The 16,403-nt window shown below is 40.9% G+C and overlaps 1 protein-coding gene across 1 annotated transcript in view; it reads right to left on the minus strand.

The window, feature by feature from the left end:
- LOC129854281 (nuclear factor of activated T-cells 5-like) overlaps window positions 1–15,885 on the minus strand; it is a 52,815-nt gene extending 36,930 nt beyond the window's left edge. The window contains exon 1 of the mRNA XM_055921150.1: window positions 15,562–15,885. Within this exon, the coding sequence (XP_055777125.1) occupies window positions 15,562–15,634 (73 nt within the window). The 5' untranslated portion in view covers window positions 15,635–15,885. The remainder of the gene's footprint in view (window positions 1–15,561) is intronic.
- Between the last annotated feature and the right edge of the window lie 518 nt (window positions 15,886–16,403).

A 16,403-nucleotide genomic window follows, 5' to 3' on the forward strand; every position in this document is an offset into this window, starting at 1 on the left:
CCTACTGACTACCCACACAAACAAGCCCCCACATGTACTAATAACTCTCACACACACACACAGTCAACACTGCAGTTCTACTATATAGTATTTAGTAAGTCACTACCCACTCTATATGTATAAAAATAGTGTAATACAGTCCATTATTACTATGCATACTACCTCTCTTATTACTTGTTATTTTTGACTCTTTTTTTCCGGTATTATTGTTATTGACTGAAGTACTGCATTGTTGAGGGAGCTTATCAAGGGGCCAGGGTTCCTGGAAGTATGCTTTTGACTGCACCTACAGTATTGCTTCAGTATTGCAGTTTAACTGAATCCTGGCCAAGAAAGACAATTCCCATTGACGGCGCCATAGAGAAGTCGAATTATAAAATTTACAATAAGACACTTTAGTCATCCCCTTTATGCACAAAACAACCATTGAATTATTCAAATAATTGTTGCTGATGGTGCTTTATAATTTTTTTCATCACTCACAGCAGAAGTTAACATTTTATAGTCTTGCTCTGAGGTCATGACCCCAGCTAGCCAGGGGAAGAGCCGGTTGGCTTGTTTAGCTGCCCACCTGCTTTGACTGAGTTCCCGAAGCAGGTTCGCGCGATACTGCTGTCTGTCCAGTGCGCACAGAGTGCTACTGCGCAGGCGGCGTAGTCCCAGTAAGAAAGTTGGCAGCAACCACGGAACGGTATATGCGAACGTGAGAAGATTAAGTTGAAAACAACGGTCGGCCATCTTGTAGGCAGTTTCGAGTTCTTCTTATACCTCAGGGGATCTAGCACATAAGCATTTTGCTTCCCTCTTCATACCTACCTGTGAAAAATACAAATTGATTAGATTTAGATTTTGTTAAAAGACAAAAAGGGAGATACTATTTACTAGGGCCAGGACGATAACTAGTATCGTGGCAAGGAAACAAAACAAAGTGGATTTAACTTCTTTAGGAAAACAGCCCCAATGTTGGAAACAAACATCATTATGTTGTCATCCAGAGTCACATTTATTTCTTTTCCAAGCTATAGTACAGAATATTTTACACACTGCAGGTTTTTAAAGGACCAAAGAGTCTGCTTCATGGTTTCATTTTTGTCATGGAAAAAATAATCGCAATACTGGTATAGTCCCGGCCCTATGATTTACCCAGGATCATATGAAGGAGAAAAATGCATCTCTTCCGAAGTGAATGATTGATGAACAATGGTTACTGGTTGAGGCTCTATCAGTACCAGCCATGTTGACATAGGGAACTATGAAAGACTCCAAACCATTTACCCAGCAGCCCATGAAATCCACAGTCAAACGTCAGAGCTAGCGCTGTAGAGCATGGGGAAACAGAGACTCCTTTCCTACCATCCATCTATAAAGCCCAGGAGAGTTATTAGTAACATGCTTAAAAATAGCCTGCTCCAAATTTGGAACCTTTGTGTATTTGCTCTTGATTTTGCCACGGGCGCATGTTGACACTGCTGATAAGAATGTTGAAATAAGCTGATAAAATATTTGGCATTAACAATTTATGTTAGGAAGGGTTGTTTTGGCTTTGAGGCTCCCCCTTCATGGGGGTTGGGGAGGCAGGTTGTGGATGCATTTAGAATAATCGACAAACATGAAAATAACATTGGTTATTACTGAGCAGAGTACTATGAAGGACTGCAGCAACAGCTGTCAGAACAACAAAAATGAAACCAACTGTGTATTTACCTATTTGTATAATTTAACCCGTGATGAGATAGGCTTGCTGTACACATTGACCACAATCCTGATTGAATTCTTCAGTTGGACCATGATGGTGCCGCATGGAGGGCTGTGTGGGGTTGTAGCGGTCTTTGCCTTGGCCAGTGCTGCACGGCAGTGCTAATTTGTCCTTCGGTCTCACCTCTCCCAGCCATACTAAGACCACACCTACAGTATATTAATCACCTAAGAGGATTTGGCACAAAATCTAATTGAGGCTTTAGAATGTCTGCTGATTAATTAGAAATAACCATGGGAGAATGAGGCTATTATCAGAGCAATGGTACAAGCCAACACCACCACAAATAAATAATTGATGGCAACTCAGTTTGCAATGTTTGGAGGCGAGGGTGTTATCCTGAGAAGAACAAAATTAATTAAACTACATAACTTAGTTCAGCAGAATTGTTCTGTTGCCAAGGCTGTATTGGATGGGATTCAAAACTATGAGGGACAATGAATGCGGTTCCAGATACGTTTCGAGAAAGGTAGTAGCCCAATTTTTTGCAACACAGATTGATTAAACAGGATACAATGCTATCAAGCAAGAGGCCCTGAGATAACGTGTAATCAGTCACATCTCTAACCAGAAACAGGTTCCATCTGGTTCAGAGCTTGGCAGTGGGGCACCGTCATACCTGATGATGACGTCTGGTTTTCCCACTCACCAAAACCCTTCTAACATTTCATAATTTATCAGGCTGTGACTAAGAGGCAGTTCAGCTGAGGTAAAATTATAACTAACTGTACTTCAGTGAAAGTGAACCTTATTATGCTCCCAATTACAAGTTATTGAGACTTAAGACGGGTAAGCTAAGCTACTTACATAAAATATATATTTTTTTACAACAGGATGTTAGGGGGGAAAATAGGACACTGTCACTCCAAAAGGTGCCATTCTTTCTGCCCCCACCTCCCTGGGAACTAACAGGTGACTCAGGAAAAAGGAATGAAAACACAGGAAATTGAGATTGCACAACCGTTATGGTGCGCTGGAATGTTTGTCTCTTTATACCCCCCTTGAAGTCACAGTGTTGCCAAAGCCCTTGACATACCTCTTGTGTACAATAATCTATCGTTGGGCAAGCTCTCTGACACAGATCACGTGTTGGTGTGGCAATGGCAGGAGCAGAGAGAGGGAGAAGAGGGAGGAGAGAGACAGCTTTAACAAGAATCACAAATCAGGAATAGGACTTTAAATAGCACTAAAGAGCAAGGGTTTATCTGAAAACTACCACAAGAGGAAAAGGCTTATGGTCTTTGGTTAAGATTGATGAACAATGCTCATTAGCGGTGGATCCAAGTGGGGCAGACATGTCACAAAGTCCACATAAGGAGCCATGCTCTTTGAGGAGGGACTAGAAGAGCTGTAAGCCTACACTGAAACCTGACCTGGTCTCCTCATCTGCTAACGGAAAAGCTCCTGACAGCTATGATTTAGCCCTCTAAATATTTAACATCTTTGTTGACATAAAAAAAAGTCTGCATTTCGCTCTGGGAGGAAACAGAGGGATCAGAGCTCGGAGACGCTTTTGGGTTTTCACAGAAAGGTGTCACAAATCAGTCTCCTACGAGGCACAGCGAGAGCAGAGAGCGCCACAACCAACCTCCCAGCCTATCCCGTCTATCACTGGTACAGCACCTGTGGCCAGAGAGGATTTAATAAACCACTAACCTCGGACATCCAGAACTAAAACCTTTCGTAATTGCGTCAGATGCTCGATTAGGTTATAGGGGGGAGACGTGTTCGAAAAATTACTAATGAGACAAGCAGTCTCCGTCCCTCTAAACATAAACTCTCAGTTTTGGGGCAAGTCTACAGCCCAGATTAGAGGTCGACCGATTATTCGGAATGGCCGATTTCAAGTTTTCATAACAATCGGAAATAGGTATTTTTGGGCACCGATTTGCCGATTTTTTTTCTTTATTTAACTAGGCAAGTCAGTTAAGAACACATTCTTATTTTCAATGACGGACGAGGAACGACAGATTTTTAACCTTGTCAGCTCGGGGGATCCAATCTTGCAACCTTACAGTTAACTAGTCCAATGCTCTAACACCTGATTACATTGCACTCCACGAGGAGCCTGCCTGTTACGCGAATGCAGTAAGCTAAGGTAAATTGATAGCTAGCATTAAACTTATCTTATAAAAAACAATCAATCAATGACTGTCATTGCTCCAATGTGTACTTAACCATAAACAGCAATGCCTTTCCTAAAATCAATACACAAGTATATATTTTTAAACCTGCATATTTAGCTAAAGGAAATCCAGGTTAGCAGGCAATATTAACCAGGTGAAATTGTGTCATTTCTCTTGCGTTCATTGCACGCAGAGTCAGGGTATATGCATCAGTTTGGGCCGCCTGGCTCTGCGAACTAATTTGCCAGAATATTACGTAATTATGACATAACATTGAAGGTTGTACAATGTAACAGGAATATTTAGACTCATGGATGCCACCCGTTAGATTAAATACGGAACGGAATAAACGTTTTGTTTTAGAGGTGATAGTTTCCGGATTAGTCAAAGGTATATGGTTTAGAGAGAAATAGTCGACGCATTATAATTCCTGTAATAACTTGCGGCTGAACTTGAAAGGGGTTCATTCGTTATTTTACCGTTCATGTCTTCCATAGAGAATGTCTTGATCTACTTCAAATAAGGTCTGTGTTTCGTACAGGCTTAAACCGCCTCGACGTTTTGATACCCGTGTAAATCTCACTAGGATAAGGTAACGTTTGTCAACATATTTTCATAAATCCACTATACAAAAAAAAAAAATCTTCGCTTATATTTATCTAATATTGATCAGAGTTACCTTGTCCTACACAGTTATAACATTGGCAAGGTGGTGTAAGCCTACACGAAACACAAACCTTATTTTAAGTGAATCTAAAAATATCCTATGGAATAAATGAAGGAACCGCTTTTCAGATTTTGCTAGAAGGTGTCATGGGAATTATGACTCGCACTTTGGTCGTCAATTCTTACCATGCCCATTATTAAAATAGGATTTCCTGCATATAGAAATGACAGTTTTTGTTTTCAACATTCATCACAGGTAACTTAAACTCTATTTTTATTCAAACAGTTGAGAGCATTTGTCTCCTAAGCAGACTCTTCAGTATCATTGTCACTTCAGAGCTGTGTGTGTGTGTGTGTGTGTGTGTGTGTGTGTGTGTGTGTGTGTGTGTGTGTGTGTGTGTGTGTGTGTGTGTGTGTGTGTGTGTGTGTGTGTGTGTATTTATGTGTTATATTAAGTTAAAATAAAAGTGTTCATTGTTCATTCAGTATTGTTGCAATTGTCATTATTACAAAAATGTGTGTGTGTATGATATATATATATATATATATAAAACATTTTTTTTATTTTTTATAAATCGGCCGATTAATCGGTATCGGCTTTTTTTTGCCCTCCAATAAATCGGTATCGGTATTGAAAAATCATAATCGGTCGACCTCTAGCCCAGATATCTCTTCCCCTTCTGAAATTTGAAAGATGTGAGGACCTGCTAAATCGTGATTTGTCCAAAAGACCAGTGACAAAAAAATCTGTGTACCTGAAAGCTTCCCGTAAAAGGCGTCTGCATACTAGGTTCGGTTTGCTCCTAGCAGAACCCGGCTAGGCAAAGTGAACTTCTGTGCCTCACGTGATCCTTTAAAAAAAGACCTTCGCTTGAAAAACTTGAAAAAAAGCTGCAAAATTATTATTTGTCCCTCTTGAAATGCTGTAGCAACAACATACCCAGTAACACTTCCTCAAAATAATTACTCTAAGATAAATCAAGAAATCTGTAATTCATTTGGACGATTTTGCAAAGGAGGTCTTAGTTGTGCAATTTCACATCTAACTGGAGTATTTAAGTAAAAGAATGTGCATGAAAACTAGTTGTCTCTCGTTCAATGACAACAAACACTATTGAAAAATCCTGCCCATAGTTCCCACTCCTACTAGGAGTAGTACTGTGTACCAATCACTGACGAAGGGGAGCAGACTTCAGCTACCAAACTTCGACTTGCCTTAAGAAAAAAATTTGTGCGCGTGAACAGATGAAAAAACCACTGCCAAACACCAAAACTTCACCCAATTTGTTCATAATATATGTTTCGATTGGGAAGCATGCAACAGGCTTTAGTCGTCGCATCACACTCTGTCGACAGCTGCTATTACCATTTATGTTACGTGCATCTGTCAACAAGAGATTTCTGAAATACTAAACGTGAGAATTAGTCTACGACCGGAGTTCAACTGTGGGCACACGGTATCACTGAATACAGCAGGATCTGTCTCTGAGACAAAAGCCAATTGTATCGCCCAATTTAAGGCCCTATTTGGTCAGAGCCTATGCTGTTAAGTGCATAGGCCTACCTAAGGCCGACATGTATTTCCTTAGTTACTGGCAGTAGCAGAAATCAAATAGTGCCAAGTTCTGATTCCAAAGATAAGCTACAACTTGGGTATGTGCAGATCATGTGGCACAAGATTATGATCACTGTTGATTGTACAGAAGGTCTAACCGAAATGTGACTTTTGCTTTATCCCAACCCCACCAAAAGACACATACAGGTTGGAGAGGTTGGAGCAGGGGTTGCCACACTGGGCGCCGGTGGAGCAGTTGTTATGGGGGGGGGGGGGGGGCGGGGGGGATTTTACTGCCTTGCTCAAGGGCACAGCGGCAGGCAATGGCATCTAGGATACCAGCAACCCTCCAATTGCCTGGCTCACTTTCAGCCAGATTTTCCCCCTTCAGACCTGGGTTTCAAACTGGCAACCCTCCGGTAGCTGGCTCGCCTCTCTAACTGCTAGGCTACCTACTGCCCGATGTGTCATTCTTCCTGCACGATTGTGTCTTTCTTGAATAGTCCCCAACAGACAACTGATCTGGGAGTCCTTTCATTAGCTCCTAAAACAGGCTTTATGTAATCAATTAGAGTCACATGAGACCACAGTCTTGATGTTCACTAAAATCACAAATGGCATTTAACAGTACTGATAAAAGCCACGCTTTTAAACTCAATGAGGCGAGGCACTTCATTCACAGCAGTGACTTATTGTATCAATACAAACCATGCAACAGGGACTGGTGTGTTGATCATTATGGGATACTAATGTTTTGAGAAAGGTAGGCCTTAACCAACTGGCCTTGACAACCTCTTGACATGCATTCAAGAGATTGTAGCCCTGCAACTATTGTGGCTTTTGCTCTACATATTTTCTCACACTCATCTGACCTAGTATTCCCTTGCCAAATTATGATCAGGGTGTCTATGCCACTGGCTACATTTTTCTGCAGTCATTTTAAACAAAAAAAGTACATATGAAAAAAAAACATAGATAAATGAAAGCCTCGTAGCATAATACCGTCAGAAATCGGTCAATTTGATATGAGAACAAGAAGGATGATAACCACTGCAAGGTGAAATGACAAGTGTTGATGTTACTATCAGTGCCTGTTGCTAGGGGTGCTAGGAGGTTAAACCGCTCATGCATAGAATGGTTAAATCCTAAACAAGGTCACAGTAAATACTGGAAGAGGTAATGTTTTGACCTGAGGCGAATTGCTCCTCTTTACTGAGGTTTGGTTAGTGTTAACCATTAACCCCTGAGAGTTTCTAAAAGGAAGTTATGGGGGACAAGGGTGTAATGGGGGAGGGCCCCACGGCCGCTATGTGACCCCCAACCAAAAGGAGGTATTACTAGTCATGTCAGTTACTGGCAGCCAGTCCATGTCAGCTAACAGTTTAGTTTGCTTGGTAAGTTAGTCTAGCCAGCTAATCTAAACCTTATTTTAGTCATGAATTAGTGACTGGGCACTCAAGGCATGTTCCCAGGGGTCCTGACCTCTAGGGGGCCCTCATTGATTTTGATATTCACTCTCACTCAGATGTCATATGCCTCCAGTATTTATGCTGCAGTAGTTTGTGTCGGGGGGCTAGGGTCAGTTGGTTATACCTGGAGTACTTCTCCTGTCTTATCCAGTGTCCTGTGTGAATTTAAGTATGCTTTCTCTAATTCTCTCGTTCTCTCTTTCTTTCTCTCTCTCTGAGAACCTGAGCCCTAGGACCATACGTCAGGACTACCGGGCATGATGACTACTTGCTGTCCCCAGTCCGCCTGGCCTTGCTGCTATTCCAGTTTCAACTGTTCTGCCTGCGGTTACGGAACCCCTACCTGACCTGTTTTCAACTCTTAATGATCGGCTATGAAAAGCCAACTGAGATTTATTCCTGATTATTATTTGACCATGCTTGTCATTTATGAACATTTTGAAAATCTTGGCTCTCTCTAATTTTCTCCTTCTCTCTTTCTTTCTCTCGGAGGACCTGAGCCCTGGGACCATACGTCGGGACTGCCGGGCGTGGTGGCTCCTTGCTGTCCCCAGTCCGCCTGGCCTTGCTGCTGTTCCGGTTTCAGCTGTTCTGCCTGCGGTTATGGAACCGCCACCTGTCCCAGACCTGTTGTTTTTCAACTCTTAATGATCGGCTATGAAAAGCAAACTGAAAATTATTCATGATTATTATTTGACCATGCTTGTCACTTATGAACATTTTTGAACATCTTGGCATAGTTCTGTTATAATCTCCACCCGGCACAGCCAGAAGAGGACTGGCCACCCCTCATAGCCTGGTTCCTCTCTAGGTTTCTTCCTAGGTTTTGGCCTTTCTAGGGAGTTTTTCCTAGCCACCGTGCTTCTACACCTGCATTCTAGCTGTTTGGGGTTTTAGGCTGGGTCTCTGTACAGCACTTCGAGATATTAGCTGATGTACGAAGGGCTATATAAAATAAACTTGATTGATTGATTGATTGATATGAACATGGAATAAGTCATGGCAAAATGTGGATTTAAGATCCATCAGTGAAGCCTTAGTGTGCAGCCTGGTTTGAAGTAGGCTAGTGTGTTGAGGGGAGTGGGCTTTGCGTTCAAATTTCATTTCTCAAAACAAGTCTTCACTTTTATGCATACACCGCTGTAATAACTCAGCTAGTGCTGACAGCTCTTGTTCATTGACAACATTGTACTCTGAGAGCATAAGAAGCATTTATGAACCTGTTAAACATGTTGGCCCAAGACATAGGCCCAAATAACATTGGGTGAAAAAACTAGGCTATTGGTCAACCTATCATCTTCCAGAAATCGTGTTGTTTTCACATACAGATTAAGGATTTTAATTTGATCACTCTTGTTGCTGAGAATTTTCCTGATTTACAGGAAATGCAGATTGTGATTTACAGAAATTCCTCATCATGTCAGTTACTGCACTAACACACAGTTATATTAACAGTATTCCACATTTCATGTAGCCTCATTTTGACCAGTTAATAACCTAACCACCGATCCAAGCAACATTATGGACTAAACGTTCTAATCCGGTTGCTGCAGGACTATTTTGCTGCGACAATACAGGTCAAAGTAAGATCCTACACCTGTAACTGTCATCTGTATTGGCTCTTTGAACCAAGTGAAAGAACTACCACTCTCAGCCATGTCAACACAGCGGACGCGATGCCGACCCATTTCCTTCCATGTTGGTGGTGACATACAGCTTTCAATATCCAGACAAGCACAAAAACAATGAGCAACTCAGAAATAACCAAGCATTTTTGTAACCACTGGATGGATTCACAACAAAGAGTGACCCAGACCCACAGATAACAAAGACAAGGGCCTAAGCTATAGATTGGCATTGAACATTCCTTTTACCTAAAGTACACAGCAATTTACATGACCATGACTCTTAAAAATAGTTCTGGATTAAGCTAATCCTAGAGACGGAAATGGACTGAAAAATACCAGCCATATTTCAAAATGTCCAGACCACACTGTAATTTGACTCCCCTACAGTCAGAGTCCTAAAGTAGGTCTATCTCTGTAAATGGCAAGTGAAAAAAATACCAAAAGGCTTTGCATACAAAACAATCCATTCATTGATATATCAACTATTCCTATGTGAATGATACTAAAGTATCAAACCATTTAGCCTAGTTTATGACAATGTTCCTAAAGCAGTAGCCTATGCCTAAAGACACTAAATCATACGATGGTTCTTGGAAACCAAATCCAATGGATTTATCTGCGTGTAACTAGACATTAAGACAATCATCCACTTTGGAAGAAATATACTGTTACCTTACACTTGCCCCTAACTAACCCACTGTGGATCCTAACTCAGCCTAACTCACTGACACAGATGGCGTTGTAACAGCCCCTCTGCAGCCCTTGTACCTGTAGCACCCCAGCTGGCAAACTCTTATTATACCCTGCATGACATATAATACCCAGCATGGTGTATTATAACTTGGTCTCTGGCAAAATTATGTTTGAGAGAAACTTTTTGTACCTCTTGAAACACAAAACGAGAGAAACAAAATGAACTTTCGAGCCTCCAAAACCATGAATAAAAACACAAGCAACCATCCAGTGAACAAGGAGATTATTTCATAAGGACATGTCTGAGAAAATAGAACCTAGGCCGTAACTCTGCACACCCTCATCGGAAGGCTTTAGGGCACGTTTCAAAAGTGTGCCTGGGTAGTAGCGTGAAACTGACACCATCAACTGCTGTGATTAGGCTAAATTAAATTGTGTGGAGCAGAAAAAGAGTGGGATAGCTGATTCCGGCCTCTCTCTAAACCCATGATAATCCCAAAGGTTAAAAAGAGAGATCACTAATCCGTCCTTTCTCTGTGTATGCCATGCCTGCAGATTTGAGGTAGAAGTGCAAGCACAGGAGTGTGGGACTGAATGTTTGTGCATCGGTTTTAAAAGAGAGAGGAGATTGTTATTGTAGTCTCATTGTTCCGATGAGAAAGTCAAACAAGTAAAATTATTTTCAAGAATCTAATCAAAAACTGGCTTCATTTGTTGTCCCTCTGAGGTCTTTGGTCTTTCATCATCATAAATATATTAGCATTCAAGGCAATCAAATATTTTTAAGCACATGCCGCCAAGTTTGTTTAACATAGCAGAGTCAATATTAATTGAGCGCAAGCACAGGTTTACACACAAAGCAGCCGCTCCCTTGTGATGGTTAATGATTGACCCTATGGGCTCTGGTGGGCCAGTTTAGTAGAGATAAAGAGGGCCTCTGCCAAAGGGAGATCTGTGGTCCAGGGTAGGACAAAGACACCAATACTGATGGAAAGCATCACTGTGAAATACAGTCATTAACACAGGGACCAGTCTCCCTAGGCCTGAGCTCTTAAGCTTACCAAAACCACAGGGCTTGTAAATTGGGCCAACCAGTTAAGTTAACAGTGAAGTAAGTGTTCAGGAGTAAAGGTTTCATTGTGTGGCTCGCCATTTCAAATATCTTAACTTGTAATCTACCAATTCCATTTGACTTCTAATGGTAGTTACACCTTCTCCTAAAATGCCTGTCACATTGCAAAATGGTCACAATTCTACAACTTGACAAGGCACGCTAGTGATGGGGGTAAAGAAAATCGCTAAACTATTTTGGACAATAGTATATATTGATACTTTGACTCCAAGTATCGATTTTGCTAGGTAGCATTTGCTAGCACTAGTGGCTGTACCTGCACCAAACCTCCAGTATTTGTCATCCTATGTCCTCAATCTTCTTTAGAAAAATATCGAGCCAACATTTTTTCAGCTTTTATTATCATGACTGATCAAAACTACATTTTCTCATGCTCTCTTCTCTCTGCAGCAGACATATAGTGAGCAATATGTTTGGAATATCAAAACAAAACACATAGAATCTTGATCATCTCAATACATATCGTATCAGAACGAAGTATCGTGATATCATATTGTAAGGTCTGTGGCAATTGCCAGCCCTAAGACAAGCAAAGTATGCCCTTGTCGTATAGTTTCAAATACTCTTACGTCTATGGTACTGTACCTGGATCACATTACAAAACCCAACTGAGATGTATGAAATGCAACCTAAGCCCTCACTGCCCCTACATCTACATATAGACTATGTGAATTATGACTAAAAACAGATGTAATAGGAGAGATGTACTAGAAATAGAAGTGTTTCACCTCTAGGGCATTCTGCCATGGTATAGGACAGCAGAGACAAGGCCATATGCTTGGCTCCATCTCCAAAGCAGTGTTTGCAGTGTAGTGTGATTCACTGCCTCATTAGAGAGCGTGCTCCCAGAGGCCCCGGAACTCTCTCTGAGCCAGAGGGGGAACCCCACAATATGATCATCATCTGTCCACAAAGGACAGCAAAGAAAAGTACAGTATGACGACACAACCTCACGCAGCCATGAGGTAAACAGCTGTCTGCTCCAAATTCCATGTAAGCTGTGAATGTTTCATGTTTTGGATTCAACTTTTGCTGCAAGCAAACTTTGCATTCACCCTTTGCATGTTTCAATTCACATATATTTCTATCCTTTAACATGAAAAGAATACTCTAAAATACACAAGGATGAAAATCCTTACCCAAATCAAATCAAATTGTATTGGTCACATACACATGGTTGGCAGTGTGTGTTAATGCGAGTTTAGCGAAATGCTTGTTGCTTGTCCATCATAAAAGTCCTTGTACAGTTTTATACCAGCCACATAACATTGTAATAGATGTAACCTACCTACAAGTATTTAGGTGTTTGACAATTGATTTAATAAACTACCACTTATAGCCTAAAAATCAGGTTAAGAGAGTCAACAGAACGTTGGACGTTCATTGCACTCTGTCCTGTCTATGTAATGCTTATCGCCATGCCTCGGCTGACAGCAACATCTGCTTTATCATCCCAGTGTTTCCCCTATATTACTTTAACTGCAAAAAATATATATATATTTCTGCCAAGACATGCTTTTAAAAGGATAGTCAGTGGCTCAATGACTGGAAGTCTATGGGAAGGTATCGGCAGGTAGCCTAGTGGTTAGAGCGTTGGGCCAGTAACCGAAAGGTTGCTGGATCGAATCACCGAGCTGACAAGGTAAAAATCTGTCGTTCTGCCCCTGAACAAGGCAGTTAGCCCACTGTTCCTTGGTAGGCAGTCATTGTAAATAAGAATTTGTTCTTAACTGACTTGCCTAGTTAAATACATTTTTTTTGAGGATGCTCTCTCTTCCTCAAATTCTCTACTTTCCCTTCTTATTACAAAAGTGGATAAACGTCCTCTAAACCCGCACAAAATCTTTTGGATTATGTAAGGAGCCTGCCAGTCTAGAGAATCATACATGCCCGGTCACTCATTCCACCCTTAAAAAAGTAGTGACAGAAAAAATAGATAGCCCTGTGAGCCTACTGTAATGATATCCATCTGTAGCTCCTCAAGAAGCAGACTTTCAGTGAAGAAACTAGGCCTAGCCAAATCATTTGCATATTCTGACATGGGGCAGTCCAATACAGCCTCAAATCAGGCCAACTCAGGTTAACCCATTTATGAGCAACTCCCTGACATCAGTCAAGAGAATGATTGGGTCATTTCTTCACTCCGCTGGCTTATAAACTACACAAATTAAGGGTGGCTCTTTGACCCCCTCTGGGCTTCAGTCTGCCACCTCTCCAACACCGCTGGCCTATGACATTTAGACTACTCTCAGCAAATCTGAGCCACAGATACAATCTGATCATTTGTACAGAGATTACTATGGGCAAACAGCCTCTGTGTGGTCACTGCCAGCAGCCAGTCAGGTAGAGGATTAACAGCAATGCACAGCACAGTCAGACACACCCACTTCTCTACTTCAGCACCTAACAGAAAGTCAATACAGCCCTTTATACTTTAGGTTACCCAGATTATTGTGAATTCAGTTGAAAAACACAGTCAAAGTCTTATGGATACCTTCAGCAAACCACAAACATACCAAAGACATCAGAAAAACATACCCACTGTTTTTCTCCTTTCTCAGTTGAGGGAACATGCAGCTTAAGTTATAAAGTATCTGTCTTTGAAAGTAGGCAATGAAGACTGAAGCGTCCTCTAAAATGCTAAGGAACTCAAGACTCAGGTGCAACACTACACCCGCAGAGTCCCTTCTTGCCTAACATTGTGATTGAAGTTGAATACTCACATGCAAATGCTGGTAAATGTATAGTAATTAGGGGTTTGATAAAGATGCCAGGATAAAAGTTGAATTTCTCTCAGACTAAATTGCACAGAGATTACTGGGGTCCTGTACTAGGAACCAAAGGCGTTTGAATATTTACAAACAGAATATATATCTCTGCAGTATACTCAGGAAATTAAAAACATGTTTTCAGGAATGGGTTACAAAAAAGTTCTGATTTTAATAAAGACTGCATTTTCCACTTTGTAGGGTATTTGAGGGAGTAAAAAAGAGACATAGGCTAGCCTAAGTCCATGGGATGTTTGCTTCACAATGAACTTTCACTGACATTGGACATTAATACCATTGTTCGTCAAAGGGCTTGTAGATATGTTGTTGAAGTGCTGTATTGAGACATATTGCCAAAATATATGAAAAGAGATTTGGAGGATGAATCAGTGTACCTGGCCCTGAGTATTGCCAACATAACATTTTGTTAGAAAAACAAAAGCTGCTCTGAAACACACAAATAGCACATGACCTTTAAACAACTACAGTGTGAGATACTTCAGACATCTCAAATTCTACACTTTCACATTTGACTGTGCAGCGACCCACTTCTCTCAGTGACTCTGCTCTTTGCTGCAGATCTCGAGCAACCCCAGTTCAGCTCTGCTGTTGCATCAGTCAAAAAGACTGACATGCTGCTGCGGAGACACCTATTAACTGTTCAGCTAACCAGTGCACTCCCCCTTGGTTGTTGTTCAGTGGGACTAGGCCATGGTGAATATAATCTATTTGGACCTACAACTACACCATAAAAATAGGGCCTATATTGTACTCTAGTATCTGTCTCTTTTAAAAAAAAATCACCATCTGAGTGATGAGTGTGTTTGTTTAAACATTAAATATTGCAATTACTGCTGGCATTGTATTGTTAAACACTTCCACTGAATGCATGAATGGCTTTCAACATAGGGTATCAGGAGTTAACCCTTTTTGTGTTGTGACATCAATGAGGCAGTCTTTATCCTCTCACACTCATGACAGCACCTAAAATATGTGTATGGTATGGGACCATAAAAACGAATTGTTTAATTTCCATAATTACATGCAAAATAATAATGAAATAGTTAGTATAGTCATTTACCAGCTGAATAAATAGCCTAGTTGACTTGTGACGAACAACAGTAATATGTTGACATTGCATCAAGGTAAGCAGATGTTGGTCCATAATCAGATACCAGTCTGTATATCATATAAAGCTACATTGAATCGTATCAAAATCTCAAAATGTCTTACATTCATAAGACTAGCCTATAATTAAGAGGCAACTTTCTGTTTTCTTACATAATCTACACATGGCTCTAATACAAAACAGATCACTTGATGGTGCTTTCAAGACAACTGGGAACTTGGAAAAAAACGAGGTCAAATCATGACGTCAGTGATCTTCAGGTCGGAAAGTCGGCGCGCTAGGAAGATGCGTTTCCGATTTCCGACTTGGAATTCCATATTGGATGACGGTTCAAACCGATTTTTCCCAGTCGGAACCCTTTTTTCCGAGTTCCCAGTTTACTTAAATGCATTGAAGTCGGAGATTTCCGATTTCCCAGTTGTTCTGAACGCGGCAGCAGCTATATAGCCACGGTTTAGATGCAATGCCAAAGCGACGCGATGCGCTGGCGTTCACGCCGACGGTAAAAAAAAAAAACAGGGCAGCGCTCTTAACACACATGTACGAGAATAACAACAGCGTATATCAACGAAACAAAACTAAAACAACACAAACAAGAAAATAGGACATTCTCTGCTTAACATAAAATAGATGTATTACCTTTGGAATATAGGGATTTGGGGGAATTCAAGTCGAGATCCGCGCTGAGTAGGGATATAAAATCAGAGGGCATCGTAATGCCTCTGAAGAGAAGGGAAAATCGGACCCCCTCAGATATAACCGTCGTTGAGCTAGAAAACTAGAAATAAATATTTCTCTGACACTGAATTAATGGGAAATAAATATACGGATACCAAACAAAACGCTATTTGACATTTAGGCTATGTATATCTTGAACCAGACGTTATTAGCCTGTGTAACACGCTTCTTTCTGCTGCCTTTACATTCGTGTTTGTCAAATATGTTCAGTTCGTCTATTTTCTGTACAGCCCCGCCCACACATGACGCAAACCCGTCAGCTAAGATAAGACAGTAGCCACTGGACAATAATCTGTCACATGATTGTAGGCCTACAACTAGTGTGAAATTTGCATAATTGAAAGTGTAAAAGCACTAAGCTTACACAAATAAGGGAAAAGTAAATCGAATAATTTTCATTCTTGCATTTGGTGATCTCCCCCTAATTGTAATGTAGTTCTAGGATAATGCACAAGCAAATGGTCATGATGAGATTGGTCACAGCTTTTCTTTCTTTCGGGCATAGTGGCTATAAATCATGCGGGTGCATCCACTCATCACATTGGCCATTTCTGACGTGTTATGTCATATGTGATATTAAATTAGTTAAAAAAGACTGTGGCACTACAACTCCTATAACTTTCAAAAGTTTAAATAGATATACAGACTTTAAAAAAAGTCTTGAATGAATAATGATATGCTTATAAATCCTAACAATGGCCAAGAGCAAAGTTAACGCAGCAGCAAGGTAATTGCAGAAACCA

The sequence above is a fragment of the Salvelinus fontinalis genome, chromosome 4, assembly GCF_029448725.1.
Source record: "Salvelinus fontinalis isolate EN_2023a chromosome 4, ASM2944872v1, whole genome shotgun sequence".
NCBI lineage: Eukaryota > Metazoa > Chordata > Actinopteri > Salmoniformes > Salmonidae > Salvelinus > Salvelinus fontinalis.